The 15,701-nt window shown below is 35.7% G+C and overlaps 1 protein-coding gene across 11 annotated transcripts in view; it reads right to left on the bottom strand.

Annotated features, from left to right (window-relative positions):
* Positions 1 to 15,701, bottom strand: part of UHRF1BP1L (UHRF1 binding protein 1 like) — a 71,637-nt gene that overhangs the window by 4,362 nt on the left and 51,574 nt on the right. For 5 of the 11 annotated variants that reach the window (XM_036459148.2, XM_036459149.2, XM_045587620.1 and 2 more), the window contains 8 exons: positions 14,269 to 14,462; positions 11,485 to 12,980; positions 10,812 to 10,981; positions 9,587 to 9,729; positions 8,780 to 8,930; positions 4,185 to 4,438; positions 3,753 to 3,861; positions 1,070 to 1,236 (listed from right to left, as the gene is read on the bottom strand). In XM_036459148.2, the coding sequence (XP_036315041.1) occupies positions 1,070 to 1,236; positions 3,753 to 3,861; positions 4,185 to 4,438; positions 8,780 to 8,930; positions 9,587 to 9,729; positions 10,812 to 10,981; positions 11,485 to 12,980; positions 14,269 to 14,462 (2,684 nt within the window). Of the gene's footprint in view, positions 1 to 1,069; positions 1,237 to 3,752; positions 3,862 to 4,184; positions 4,439 to 8,779; positions 8,931 to 9,586; positions 9,730 to 10,811; positions 10,982 to 11,484; positions 12,981 to 14,268; positions 14,463 to 15,701 lie in introns of those variants that run through there. The other 6 variants (XM_036459152.2, XM_036459151.2, XM_036459153.2 and 3 more) reach the window with 6 other exon arrangements.

Raw genomic sequence — 15,701 nt, 5'->3', positions numbered from 1 at the left:
ACTGTCCTCAATTGCTAGTATAGCATTACACAGTATGTGGTAACCAAAATTTACACACCCATCTTTCCCACTAGTCTTTTGAGTTTTTCAATAGGTAAGAGTGGTATACTGTTTAATTCTATATCCTAGCTCAGAACTGACATCCAACAAATCCTGTTGAACAGATGAAATAGCTCATTCTGTGATTCTATCATAGAAAATTAAACTTCTGCTGGACATTTTATTTATAGTGGCAAAAAATAAGCAACTCAAATGTTAACAAATGTTACGAGGAAGGTTTAAAAATGACAGTACATCCACATCCATATTACCCTGTCATTAAAATAAATATGAAGCCCAAGTAGCAATATCCAAAAATAATTGTTAAACAATGCTAAGTAAAAAAAATACAATATGTACACTAGAATAACCACCATTTAGGAAAATTATGGAAAAGAGCCTAGGAAGAAAATAAAGTAGTACTAAAAGCACTGTAAGATGCCAAAACCGGTTTGGCTCAGTGGATAGAGCATCGGCCTGTGGACTGAAAGGTCCCAGATTCAGTTCTGGTCAAGGGCATGTACATTGGTTGCGGGCACATCCTCGGTGGGGGTTGTGCAGGAGGCAGCTGGTCGATGTTTCTCTCATCGATGTTTCTGGCTCTCTCTCCCTCTCCTTTCCTCTCTAAAAAAACCAATAACATATATTTTTTTTAAAACAAAAATAAAAATAAAAGCACTGTAGGTTAAAATATATTAAAGTTGCTTTAAATCTTTTTATGAAATATTATAATATTTTGCAATTTAAAAATAAGACATCAAAATGAAAATGTTGACCAGGACGTGTTCCTGGATTCCAGAAGCCAGCACTCTTCCACATTCACTCCTCTGTCTCCCCATTAGACTACAACCCCTCTGAAGGCTGAGCCTGTCCCTATCTTGCTCAACATTAGAACCCTCACTACGTGGGCGTTCATGACAGGTACTCGGTAAACATTACTTAGAAAGTAAATAACTTCGTAATTATTTAGTACCTAACATTTATTTTAATTACTGAGACTGAATGAGAACGAATTAGTTTTCCCCGTTACCTGTTCCCGAGTGAAGTTAAAGGAGCGCTCAGGAGCCTCTGGACTTGTCTGAGTGGCTTGAGTGACGCTGTGCTGTTTCTTCAGATCATACTTTCCACTGGAAAGCTGCACTGATCCACTTGTGACATTTTCTTTCAAATCATTGCCAGTGTTAAGCATCTGAGAATCTGAACAAGTAAAATGCTCAGATAAAACATTTTCAAATACTTGATAAATCTTAACTTTTATTGTGAAAAACAAATTTTAAAATGAATACATATCTATTAGTATGAAGACATTATGAAATAGAAAAAAACAATAAAGTGAATACAATCAAAAGCTCATTCATTGTATAAAAGAACAAAATTGACAAAACTTTTAGTTAGACTGACAAAAAAAAGAAAGAAATTAGAGTTAGAAATAAAACATGGGACATTACTATCAGCCTTAATGAAATAAAAATTATTATAAAGGAATACTATTGTATGAACAACTGTATTCTAATAAAGATAACTTAGATGAAACAGAAAAATCTCTAGGAAGATAAACTTCCAAAATAGACTATAGAAGAACTAGACAATGTGAATAGACATGTAACAGTTAAAGAGATTCGATCAGTGGAAAAAAACTACCCATAAAGAAAAGCTTTCAATTGTGAAGTCTACCAAACATTTAAAGAAGAATGAATACCAAATCTTTACAATCTCTCCTAAAAAATAGAAGAGGAAAACATTTCTCAGTTCATGCTATGAAGCTAGTATTACTGATTCCAAAATCAGACAAAACTAAAATCAAAATGCTGGCCAAAACCGGTTTGGCTCAGTGGACAGAGCATCGGCCTGCAGACTGAAAGGTCCCAGGTTCAATTCCAGTCAAGGGCATGTATCTTGGTTGCGGGCACATCCCCAGTAGAGAGTGTGCAAGAGGCAGCTGATGGATGATTCTCTCTCATCGATGTTTCTAACTCTCTATCCCTCTCTCCTCCTCTCTGTAAAAAAATCAATAAAATATATTTTAAAAAATATTAAAAAATAAAATAAAATCAAAATGCTCATAAATATAAACACAAAAATCCTCCACAAAATATTAGCAAATCCACGTATATAAAAGCGAAGCAACCAGAACAATGGAACAACCGGTTGCTATGACTCAATCAGGGTCCAGATCAGGGCCCTCTCCAGGGCCAACTGCCTGAGGCCCCTCCTCCTCACCAGCCCAGCCTAATCAGCTCCCATCAGGGTGGCAGGCCGGACCCCATCTGTGCATGAATTCATGCACCAGGCCTCTAGTATAAAAATAATTGTACACCCTGGCCAAGTGGGATTTATCTCAAGAATGCAAATTTGACTTACTATCAAAAAGCATAATACATCACATTAATAGAATAAAACAAGTCACATGATTATCTCAATAATTTTTAAGATAAAAAAAATGTTTTTTAGCAGAAAAAACATCTGATAAAATCCAACACTTTCTCATGATAAAAACACTCAGAATTAGAAATAGAAAGGAATTTCTCAATCTGACAATAGCTAGCTACAAAAAACCCACAGCCAATATCTCTCTACTTAATGGTATAAGACTAAATGTTATTTTCCTAAGATCAGAAATAAGATAACATATAACAATGTCCTAGAGCAGTGGTCGGCAAACCAAGCTCCTGAACCACATGCGGCTCTTTGGCCCCTTGAGTATGTCTCTTCCACAAAATACCATGGCCGGGGCGAGTCTATTTTGAAGAAGTAGTGTTAGAAGAAGTTTAAAAAATTGGGCTCTCAAAAGAAATTTCAATTGTACTGTTGATATTTGGCTCTGTTGACTAATGGGTTTGCCGACCACTGTCCTAGTTAGATAAGACAATTAGGCAAGAAAAAGAAACAAAAGGCTCTCCCTTCCCCCACCTAAATCAATAAAATATAAATAAACAAACAAACAAACAAATAAATTCTGGCCCACTAATGGTATTTAATGTTCTTTTTTAACATATTTTAAATGTTAAATGCATTTGATGAGATTTTGGTAGGCAATGCATGCATATATCAGTGCCTCATATTTCACTCTGAAGTAGCTACTAACAATTGAGGAATAGAACACCTAAGTCTATGGACTCAAGCTCTTTCTACTACTCCACACTACCTTAAAAGATATAATCCTTACATTAGAGACCTTAAAAATATAGCTAGAATGGATATACTAGTAGACATTAAAGCAGAACTAAACACATGGCAATATATCATTAAGTATAAAGTGAAACTCCAGAGAACCTTGGGAGAAAATGAACAGTTATACTGAGGAATAACAAGCAAATAAGATTATAGAGGTGGGAAAGTGGAAGACAAATTCCTACACAGAGAGTATAACAGGTCGGTTGAGCAAATATACAAAAATTGTGGGAAGCAAAGCTAGGAAAGATATCAAATAAGAGATCCAAGAAAGATCAAGAGACATGAAACCTCTCCCACTTTCATTCAAAACACATTTGTAGGGTAGGTATTAAATCAACTGTAGTAGAGTTATTTCCGAGGTAGAGATCCATACATGGGTAATATTTTATTACAATGTAGTAAAAGTATCCCTCAATCATCCACATCCTACATATGTGTACACATACAATGGTAGTATGAGTGAAAAGAAACAATCAGCATGTAAATAATGTAATTCCAAATTTCAGAAGGTATTCACTTAAATTGTATTTCATATATACCTCTGATATGAAAAGAGCCATCGTCATTTCTCTCTACCATAAGATGATCAATGTGAATGGCTACAGGAGCTGGTTCAATTGATACTGTACTACTACGAGGACTGTCATCCTACAGGAAAGAAATATAGTATCAGCATGTTGTTATTTAAGTAAAAGATAAAATCAATATAATTATTTTCTTAATATATATTACTTCAGTCAATATTTTTAATGAGTTAAAAATGTAATACAGAGAAAACTGCCCATTCTATTTTTATATTGTTTAATTTCAATGAAGAATCTCCACATCATTCACTATAAACACCAACACATTCATTTCAGTGCTGACAAAGTATATTACAGATAAGGCATATTCTCAGGCATGAATCCGAAGTTCAGGTAGGCAAAGTTAACATGTATAATATGAAAATGTGAAAATATTTATTGACATACTTTTAAATTTATTTTTGTGTTAGAAACTTGTATCTTCATTGGCATCACTGTTGCAACAGTATCATCTTCCAAAAAATGTTGAATATTCGTAAGAGAAGATGTAAGAAACTCAGTGCTAAAGTTTTCTATATGGCATTGAAGAAATCCATTTTTTTCTGCAAGCAAAGAATGTATTACAGCACCAGGCCCACTTTCAAATCTCAGAGTAATCTCAGGAGAGGATTTGGAATGAATAACAGCTTTATGCTCAGAACCTACGGAAAAAGAACATGTAAAAATTGTAACTTGCAGTACTACTCAAAATGTCAGTCTTATATGTCATTAGAGGTTACAATCATTTTGTACAATGGGAAAGCAATAATAAAGTTTTAATATTCACCCTTAATGTAAGTGATAGTTACAATACTTATACAACACTAGTGCCCCGTTGCACAGATTCGTGCACATGGAAAGGAAATTAATTAGAAGAAAGGTTCATGTGGTAATTACGTTACTGAAAAAAATTATGTCAAAGTAGTATATATAAATTATGTCAAAGTAGTATATATAATATAGTATTATAAAATTAAAACACGAGTGATTGGCACCGGCGTGAGCTTTATATGTATTGATACCAGTTGGTTGAAGAATAAATCGTGATGTGGTTCACGTTAATGTCAACAAAAACAACCAAATTCGCAATCAACAATGACAGATCGAAACATACACATGCAACTGGCACCAGCAAGAGCTTGATATGTATCATGCATGTGCGAGTCAATGTTTGTTTGTTTAATTTATTTATTTATTTTAGAAGAAAATGTCTTTATGTCTCTGGAATAGGAAAGTGTTTCTTTTTTTATTATTTTTTTCTTTATCGATTAAGGTATTACATATGTGTCCTTATATCCCCATTAACCCCCACACCTCCTCAATGTTTATTTTTAAATTGCCAGTGAGTGTCATATGTACCAGTCAGCCGGTAGGTTGGAATGGTCAGATAGAAAGATAGATAGATAGACAGGTAGGTAGGTAGGTAGACAGATAGATAAATACCATATATAATCCTCATTTCCTATTTTATAGACAACTTTCTACTGCAATAATGTTCATTTGTCTCTATTTTCTACTTTTTGGTAACATGAAACAACATACTACCATGATATAAATCTGACATCATATAGATATATATATATATAATACTTTCAACAATAAAGATTTCATAAAAAAGAAAAGAAAAAGAAATTTGATATCATGCATACCTCAGATACTTAAGAGTGTCTCTGGATTTGTACCTATCTACAAATTTGTAATATAATGGACGATGGTCAAGAAGAAACAATCATGGCATTTAAAATGACTACTAAGACATTTCTCAAGAAGTAACGAAATGGCTTTGCACCTTCCTCATTAAAACTGGGAGTTAAATATTTATATTTATTTATGCCTTGGCCTTGGTAGCTTAGAGAAATATAAATATGAGAGTTAAAAAACAAATTTTAAAACTTCATTAAAGCACCCAAAGAATATCCGATTTAAAAAAAGAAAAGTTTCTAGTAGAACTACTGAAGTGAATTGGCCCTTCTGGTAACTATTTTGTTTATTTTACTTTATCCAGCTCTAAAAAGAACAGGAGGAAACATGCACATGCCAGGTCAAAAGTAAGCAATAGAAAAATAAGGACAGAAGGGAAAAAATAGGTAGGAAGGTTAATAACTCAAAATGCATTTTTTAAATTTCTATATCAAAATCAGACCAAAAACGAGCTTTCTAGCAACAAAAAGAAAAAGACCATCCATTTCACAATTCATAAAACCCATGAGTTAAAAACAAACTAATTGTTCTGGAAAGGCCAAGAGGTATCAATTGTTGAGGAGCCAAAGTTATCTGTCCCAAGGGTCCACATAAGAAACCCCACTAATTAAGTTCATGGTGAAAAATGTTTATTTTCCCTCAGCATGAGTGTGAATATGTACTTAGATATGTTAGTATTTCCTATATCAAGAAGAATAAGTTAACACGTAAAGCGCCAACCCTGTTTTGTCTTCCTTTCCGTTTAGCCATGATATCCGATTTCACCAATATGCTGGCTTCTGGAGACTGATGAGGTCAAAACGGAAAGTATAGTGTCAGTCACTGGTGACTGACATGGCGCTTAATGTATTAATTAACTTGTCTGTCCTATATAATAAAAGCCTAATAAGCAAACTGACAAAACGGTAGAATGACCGGCTGCTATGAGAGCACTGACCACCGGGGGCAGACGCTCAATGCAGGAGCTTCCTCCAGCCCACAGGCCCCAGGCCAGTCAAGGCGGGTCCAGCTAAGGCAGGTCACAACCAAGGTAGGTGCCAGTGGGGCCCCCCCATCATCCCACCCCAGGGAAATCAAGTGGCAGGGCCAGCTGGTAAGCAGGCTGAGTGCCAACCCCCTACTGCATCACTGGGGGGGACGGGGAGGAGAGGGGCGGCCACAGGACCAGTAAGCTGGCCAAGGCAGGTGCCATTGGAGGGCCCTTCCCCTGGGGTGATCAGAGGGCGGCTCCAGCCCACTCACTGGCCAGCCCCTCCCCCTTGATTGCTGCACCACTGCCACTGGTCGCCTGTCTGTGGGGCAACTGGTGGGGTGAAGGGGGTGGGGGGTGGGGGGAGGGATGGGCACCTGCCTTGGCTGGCCTAGGGCCTGCGAGATGGAGGAATCTCCTGTGTTGAGCGTCTGCCACCTGGTGGTCAGTGCACATCACAGCAACCAGTCATTTCACCTGTCATTCTGCCCATTCGTCGATTTGCATATTAGGCTCCTATTATATAACGTGGCAAATTTATCTGCAATTCCCATGATGTGAAGTGACAGCATACTTATTTGATATCAAGACTATATGTACTTGAACATGTTATCTATCAGATACATCATTGTGTATACATAGCAAAGAAAAACATTACAGGGCTGTAATTTTAAACATTTTAAAACTTCAATATTATCATTTTAAATTCTTAATATAACTATTCTATTAAGTCATTTCCTCAAATGACTAAAAACCAAAAATACCTTTATTTAAACTTTGAAAAGGGGATTTGAAAATGTAGCTTCCTCTTCATACCCTGCATGTTTTTTGTTTATACCCCTCTATGTCCAAGGGAGAGTGTTGATCTTAGAATAAAGAACAAGAACAGGATACATGATTTTTCCAAATACCGGGTATTTGGAAATGTTTGCTTATAACTATGAAATATAGAAATTGACATTTATTCTAGTACTAGAGGCCTGATGCATGAAAATTCTTGCAAGAGTAGGTCTTCCTTCCCCTGGCTACTGGCACCAGCTTCCCTCTGGCACCTGGGACCCAGGCTTCCCTCCTCCAGTTGCTGGCAGGCAACTGGAACGTGGGCTTCCCTCCTCCGGTTTGCCTCAGGCAATCGGGACTGCGCTTCCCTCCCTCTGGCTGGCCACATGCACCTGAGATCCGGACATCGGGTCTTTCAGGTCTAATTAGCATACTACCCTCTTATTAGTATAAATGGACCTACGTTTGAACTTTTAGAATTACTATATCACTCTTTTCATATGGAAAGAACTCAGTTTTCTCAGACCCTTATCTCAAAAAATGGGAAGACTGAAAAAGTAAGACAGAACTTAATAGAAGAAACAAACAAAAAAAATTATTAGAGAATACATCAACAGATTATATTCCTAAACTTAATCAACATGAAAATAAGGCAATGTGAAACAAGTAGCTAATGTAAATGTAATTTTTCTTGAATTCATTTATATGGTAACTAGTGACCTGGTGCACAGATTTGTGCACATTGAAAAAAAAAATTAGCCAAAACCAGTTTGGCTCAGTGGATAGAGCCGTCGGCCTGGGGACTAAAAGGTCCCAGGTTCGATTCCGGTCAAGGGCATGTACCTTAGTTGTGGGCACATCCCCAGTAGGGGGTGTGCAAAAGGCAGCTGATCGGTGGTTCTCTCTCACGGATGTTTCTAACTCTCTAACCCTCTCTCTTCCACTCTGTAAAAAATCAATAAAATATATATATATTTTTTAAATTAGGTTGCCAACGGGGCAGTACTTGAGACGAGACCAGCTGGACAAGCCCTGGAGCCAACCTTCCACAGTCCCTCCCTCCCCTGGGGTGACGCTGTGGCTCGAAGGGCATCTGCAATTAGTGGGGTCCCTCTGGTAGATGGGGTCCCTTGGCCTGGCCTGCGGGGATCAGGCCAAAATCAGCTCTCCCACATCCTCCACGGGGTCCCAGAGTACAAGAGGGCACTCTGCAAAGTTGCTATCATACAGAGTGTGGAATGCGAATGCAAGTGTGCAGTAAACCAGATTCAGGGTCAACAGTGCCCCAGGAACAACATATCTGACGGCTGAAGGTAGAATTACGCGGCTCTGTGAGAAATTGGGCTCCCTCTTCTCTGGTTTTGGGGTGCATCACCAGAGAACTGCTGCTGCCAAGTGACTGCAGCTCAGCAGCCTCTGCATTGAGTGTCTGCCCCCTAGTTGTCATTGTGCATCACAGTGAACAGTCGACGGGCAGAGGGACACTTAGCATATTAGCCTCTTATATATACAAGTATAAAATGAAAAATTTTAAGTCATATTAAAATCTCACCTACTGAACGATTGGAAAGGTAATGCCGAAGACTGATATTGCCTAATTGATCCGGTGTCACTTGGTCCACTTGAAGACAGATTTCTGTATCTTCCCCTCGGATGTGAATTTCCCCATTAACACCAGTAATTTTAAACATCACGACTGACATCTAACAATGATTACATACATAATATTAGTATACCAAGTACTTAAAACAAAATTTTTTTAAATAACTCAGGAAACTACAATCTCTAAAAATATAACTCAGGCCTAATAGACCAAATATATACTTGTGATAAAAAAAATGTAGTTACTATATTATTGTCATAAATTTCAGCCATTTTTCTTCTTACTCAATCAAAAGAAGAATTTTTTTAACACAAAGACTAATTACATGACATTTCCATGTGAAATTATTTTAATTAAAAACTAAAGATATTTTCTAAAATCACCCACAGAATATTTCACTGGGTGAAGAAGGCTTAATTAAACCAATAATCTACTTCTTTTGTAGAAAGCCCCTCATAGGAACTATCAACCTGATCATCAAACTTTTTCACAGTATATTTAAATTGAAACTAAAAGTTGAAAAATAAAAGATGAAAAAAAGATAGAACCTCCCCTCCTCAATAGAAAAAAACAAAACTTTTAAGTGAAATTTAGAGAAAAATAATTCAGTAAGATGAATTTTTCAAGAACAGAAAATGAGTTTTCAAGAGAGAACAAAGTGAATTACCCACAATCTAATCGTTTTATATATTAATGTCTTAACATGTGAACACATTAAGTTGGCATTTCTCTTCCTAGAATCTCTGAAATCATTACCAGGTCATTGTGGTTTTCTTGAGCACCCTCTGAATTCGTACTGATGGCATCCGGAGAGGTTTCACCATAATTCTGTAGGTTTGCAGTGGCATTTGCACTATTTGCTGTGTTCTGATAATTTGTACTTGAATTCTTTTTAATAACTGAAATAATACAAAAAAAGTTAGTTTTACCAATGATCCAAAAATGTTACATTTATCTAACCAAAATTGGCTATTCCTTTAAATTTTTCCTAAGCATAGCCTTGTTTAAAAGACAATAAACAAAGAAAAATTAAATTGTGATTAGTAAGCAAATAATAAGAAATAACTTCCTAAAATAAAATGTTAGAGATATTTAAGCCCTAAACGTAGACAGTCTGAAATCCATCACAGCTGACTTCAGCCGGTGTTCTCCGTGCAGGCACGGTGCTTCTGTAACTAGCAGGTTCGTGGTCAGTCAGCGTGGCCTGCTTTACTCTGTCCTAAATGGGATAATTCCAGTCTGACCACTTAATTTTTCTTTTAGTACCCTACAGTAGTTTCTAATGATCTTCTGCATGAAGTTAATTCCACTACCATCAATGTAATAATTCTCCACTCTTATCTACCTGCCATACTTTCTCAATGTGCTGTATTATTTCCATACTTCTCAAATTCTCTGAGGTAAAAGACAATTTTTTTAAGTGTCTGTCAGAGATCAATTACTAGAAAAATTAGTAAATTACTAGAAAGATTAGAAAAACCAAAGATATACAAAACATGGTCTCAATGTTTTTATTATTATATTTGATACCATATAATAAGCTTCCATGAGAGAATCCTGCTATGGGACTAAGTAGATACAGTCTGGACTGCAATCCTAGGACCACATACTTAAGGATCTTTCATGCTAATTAAGGTTACCAAATCAACATTTCACATATAGAAATCTCTGTAAGAGAGCTGGTAGCCTAAATGCTATCTGATTTATGATCTACTAGAGGCCTGGTGCATAAATTTCTGCACAGGTGCAGGCCGATCTGGCAGAACAGCTGAGGGGAGGGGCCGCAGGCAGTTGGCTAGTTGGCCCCACTGCCTGGTTGAACTCCCAGTCGGGGGGACAATTTGCTCAGCCTTTCATTATATAGGATATACAAATAATTGCTAGCTGTCAGCCACACAAAAAAAAGAGAAATATCCTGTTAAAAGAAACACATGTAAGATACATATATATATAATATAAACACTTTATTGAATTGCTTTACCTTTTTCCAGAAAACTATCACTTCCATCACTTTCTAACAACTGATCTTCCAATATCATGCTGTCAAGTGAAATAGTATCCAATGAGGTTTGTGAGGAGCTTCTTTTTATGTTCTTGTAAGACGTACAGTGTGGAGCCTGATTCGGTGGGCAGGGTTCCTTAGGCTTCCCACTGTTAACAAAATTATTAGAAGATCATCACATGTAAGGTTAAAAAAAAAAGTCTTTCTAAAAAACATCTCAAGCCGAAACCGGTTTGGCTCAGTGGATAGAGCGTCGGCCTGCAGACTGCAGGTCCCAGGTTCAATTCTGGTCAAGGGCATGTACCTTGGCTGCGGGCACATCCCCAGTAGGGAGTATGCAGGAGGCAGCTGATCAATGCTTCTCTCTCATCTATGTTTCTAACTCTCTATCTCTCTCCCTTCCTCTCTGTAAAAAATCAATAAAATATATATATTTTTTAAAATACCTCTAACAAAATAAAAATATGTATACAGTATCCACAAATTTATAAATTATATTTTATATAAATATAACCTCAAAGTATTTCCATGTTTTGAAAAACCTGCTCTTCCATGTAACTCTAACAATGCCATATTTTGCCATGCGATTTTAGATCCAAAACCAAAATACACTCACAAACTCCCCCACCCCCTCCCAATAGCACACTGTTACCTTAAAGATGACTGTGTTTTAAGTGTTCTCACTGTGGGTGCTTCTTCTTTATTGAAATCCAGATTCTCAGTGAGCGAAACTGTTTCTGGCAGCAAATCTTCAGCTTTAAAGATCGACTTTATGGTTTCATTTCTTTTATTAGTTAAACTACTTGAAAGCACATTTTGATTACCATCATTATCAAGTGACAGTATGCCTGAATGTTCTCTGTAGTTTAAGACACTATTTGAATCTGCATAAGATAAATTCCTTTTGTCTGTTGTTTCTAAGCCAATTTCCTCTGAGCCACTTTTGCAAAGAATTCCACTACTTTCATCTTCACTTATTTTCTCTAAATTTTTATCTGACAAATAATCCAGAAAAGAAATATCTTTTTGCAGATTTGTATCACTAGCTGATTTAAAAAGCAAAGGATCCTTCAAAGGGACATGGCTAAGGTCAACACTCATAGATCTGTTCTCTGACATATGATTAACAGTTACACTTCTATTTTGATTGTTACTATTACTAGCTTGTTTCCTTTTTGAAGATAGGAATCCTCTGTTTTCTGTAGGCAAACAATCAGGAATTACTGGGTTCACACCTCCAGAAACAGGAGACTTAAGAGTGTTTGCTTGATCCACTGGATGCAATAAAAGAGCCACCTCTGCACTTTTAAGTAAAATCCCAATGCAAACGGATGTCTGACTCGCAGGACTGCCAGTCACCGCTTCTACATCGTTCCTTAAGTTCTCTGAAAGCAGGATAAGTGACTCATGGAGGAAAAGCAAGAACAGATACTGGTAGTGATTGATCTGCATACTGACGTGCTTATGAACATGAACCAGGACGTGAATATCTGCATCTGAGGAAGAGGAAAATCTTAAAAATGTATCGGAAGATTTCTGCCTACCATTCATTAAGGGCTCAGACTCTGTGCTGTAATAGTCCTTCAAAAGCTTTTTCCGCTTCCATCGGCCAGTCAGGTCACTAGATTCACTTTGTGATGTATTTAGAGAGATTTGATTACAAGTCTGCAGCTCTTTTTGAGACAGTGCAAACCTTGTTGGCTGACAAATCCAGAAGGAAAGAGGGAAAGAGTCTACAAAACTTATTGGTCGTCCTTTTCCGCTTTTCATCCCTTCATAATCTATCCAAAACTGAGAAAAGTACACAGCCCAAACATCTGTGGCAGCAGAAGTTTTAAGAGTGTGTTTATTCAACTTGGGAGTAATATTTCCTTTATAAACTTCATGCATTTTGGTATCTTGTTCATGAGCATGTCTCTGGAAGATAGGATGTAGAAGATTAAAACTGTCACCTGACTTGGGGAAGCTAGTATATGTTTTACTGAAAAAGTCACAATCTTTAAAGTCTTGAAACAAGGCTTCTAGGTCAGAATGTCGACAGTTTGGACAGTGCCTTGTATTTGTGGCAATCATTTCAGAACTCTGAATAGAAATTGCATGTGGTTGATCTTGATGACATTCAGATTTCATTTCAGAAGGAATAACAACCTAAAAAAGAAAAAAATATTTTTTAAAAATAAAAATATATTAAAAATCCATATAAGACAAAATAACCAAGAACATGACTTAAGTCAAGAATTCTTTTTGACATTACCACTCAAAATACTAGTTTCCTATCCAGATATAAAATATTCTCCCCCCAAAATCTTCCTATTAAGTTGAGTAAAAAGGACTTAAGTGATTTACCACTAAGAAATGCTTGAAAAACAAACATAATAAATAATGTGCATGACAAACAAATATATTTGCATATAACATATCACAAAGTTAACAAACTTTAAATTAAATCAGTACTATTAAATGTTTACTATGTTCTGAGTACATATAAGAAAGTGCCAAGTTTAAAAAAAAGAAATTTTTAAATATATTTTTTAGGTTCAAGGAATTTGGAGGATGAACAGATGAGTAAATGGAATGACTCCACTGAGGTCAATTACTTTTCTGGGAGAAAATTATTAAGAAAATAAACTTCAGTGAATAGGTCCAACTATTTACTAAAATAATTTTCCAGAGATAATTAATCCCAGTGCTTAAAATACATCAAAGAGTTCAAAGTGGTTGTTTTTAAAACTTTCCATACTCAGAAAATGTAAAGATCATAATATAATTGTATCTTAAATTATAATTATGTCACACAACGTGTTTCTTATATTGAATATTTTAAGATCTTTGAAACATTTCTGCACTGTAATTGTTAAGTATTATTAATCTCATTTTACAGAGAATTAAAGGTACATAAATTTAGTCTTCCATCAACACTGAAATTTTCATCCATGCCCAAGTCTTATTCTATTTACTAAACTGTTGTCGTTTTTTTAATTTCCTTCCTTTAAAGTTTAAATATCCATGGGATTCAAACTACCAGTTACCTTGCTATAATATAAGGCAACTTTCTATTGCCTTTGGGTATTAATAATAGAATAAGTGTGAATAAATAATTCTTAGATATAATTTTAAAGCTTCACTGTATTATTTACTCTCCTTAAAACAAAATTTTATCAGTTTTGGTAAGAAATACGAAAAATAAAATGACTGACTTATACTTCTACTGATTAAGTGGAAAGCAATGAAAAATAAAAGAAAGATAAAGCAGGAAAAAGTCTCTTAAAGCTTCTATAATTGAAAATCAAAATTGAAATTTCAAAATCAAAATTAAGATCACATGAAGCTGATTTAAATTGAGCACCCCTCTTAAATCCTGGAAATTAAAATGGTGTTAACTTTTCTTTCATAGAATTGTGTTTTTTTTTCTCATAGTCACTTGTTTATATGGTACCTTTAGCATTAAGCCATCGACTCGAATATCAACATGCTCATCAGATTTTGAATTGTCATTCAACTTGTATATAGCCATAAATTGACTAAGGCTCTGTTTTAAATCCAATAGAAACTGATTTAACCACAGAATACTTCTTTCATCCACAGTAAACTGTAGTGCATTCAGCTGGCTATAAAGGTTGGGAGATGGAACTGTGGAGAAAAAAATTTTAAAAAGATTTTTAATAAACAGATAGTTCTTAACCTTCCCTGAGAACAGAAAAGACATGTTTAACAAGTTTTATTCTTTTTCAACTTAGGTAAAAAGATTTTCAGATGTTCTTTCCAAAACTAAAGTGACATGTGTGGATTGATAGCAAACATGTTTAGATAGACAAAAACAATTGTTTGTTTCACTAACTAAAAATATATATAATTTAATCTAAAACTAGCTATATAAATGGGAAATACTGTTTATATCTATTTTCCTAATGTGATAGTCACCAATTAGAAAACTTTAAAAAAAATAACCTTACCTTTTTAATGAATTATGACATCAAAGATGTGATCTTTATTTAACCCCTTATTTCTATAAGGATTTTTACTACCTGAATCTGAATAAAAATCCTCCACAATGAAAGAACCAAGTCTTAATGATTAATTTCTTATGAAAGTGGTAAACCAGGCAAGTCTTCTTGACAGGAGGGACCACCAGTGCAGTTTTATTCTCCCCTTAATCATAAACCTACCATAGTGCTCGATGCAAAGTGAAAACTCAATTATCCCTTAAATGATCAAATGAATACTCTTTTTCATAGCTATCCAAAATAGAAAAATGCCTAGTAAGGGTTGATAAATGTTTTAGTGACAATATAAGTTCAAGTAGTATTTATAATAAGAGTGTACATTATTTCCTGAAATCCGCATATATTTGTATCATAAAAGCTAATATTACTTTCAGACCATTTTGATGAAGATATCTTATTCTAAATATTCAAACCTATTTACTTTTACCAAAGCAAAGTAGTATGTATATCTAGGAATTTTAAACTATATTAATTTAAGGAAAATAAGCTCAAGTGGTGGTATACCAGTAAAGATAGCATTACAACAACGTCCTGAATAGGATTTATTTGCCTGCTTTCCTTCCTTCCTTCCTTCCTTCCTTCCTTCCTTCCTTCCTTCCTTCCTTCCTTCCTTCCTTCCTTCCTTCCTTCCTTTCCCCTTCCCTCCCTCCCTTTCTCCTTCCCTTCCATATCTCTCTCTCTCTCTCTTTCTCTCATATCCTTTCTTTTCGTAAAGATTCACTGAATGGCCGAAACCTGTTTGGCTCAGTGGATAGAGCGTCGGCCTGCAGACTGAAAGGTCCCGGGTTCGATTCCACCAGTCCATCAGAGCAAGTATGCAAATTAACCCAACAAAGATGACAGTTAATTTGCATACGTGGAGGGG

This window comes from Pipistrellus kuhlii, unplaced genomic scaffold (genome assembly GCF_014108245.1).
Source record: "Pipistrellus kuhlii isolate mPipKuh1 unplaced genomic scaffold, mPipKuh1.p scaffold_m20_p_3, whole genome shotgun sequence".
NCBI lineage: Eukaryota > Metazoa > Chordata > Mammalia > Chiroptera > Vespertilionidae > Pipistrellus > Pipistrellus kuhlii.
Note: the sequence above shows the minus strand (reverse complement) of the source record. Positions and strands in the feature narration are given on the sequence as shown.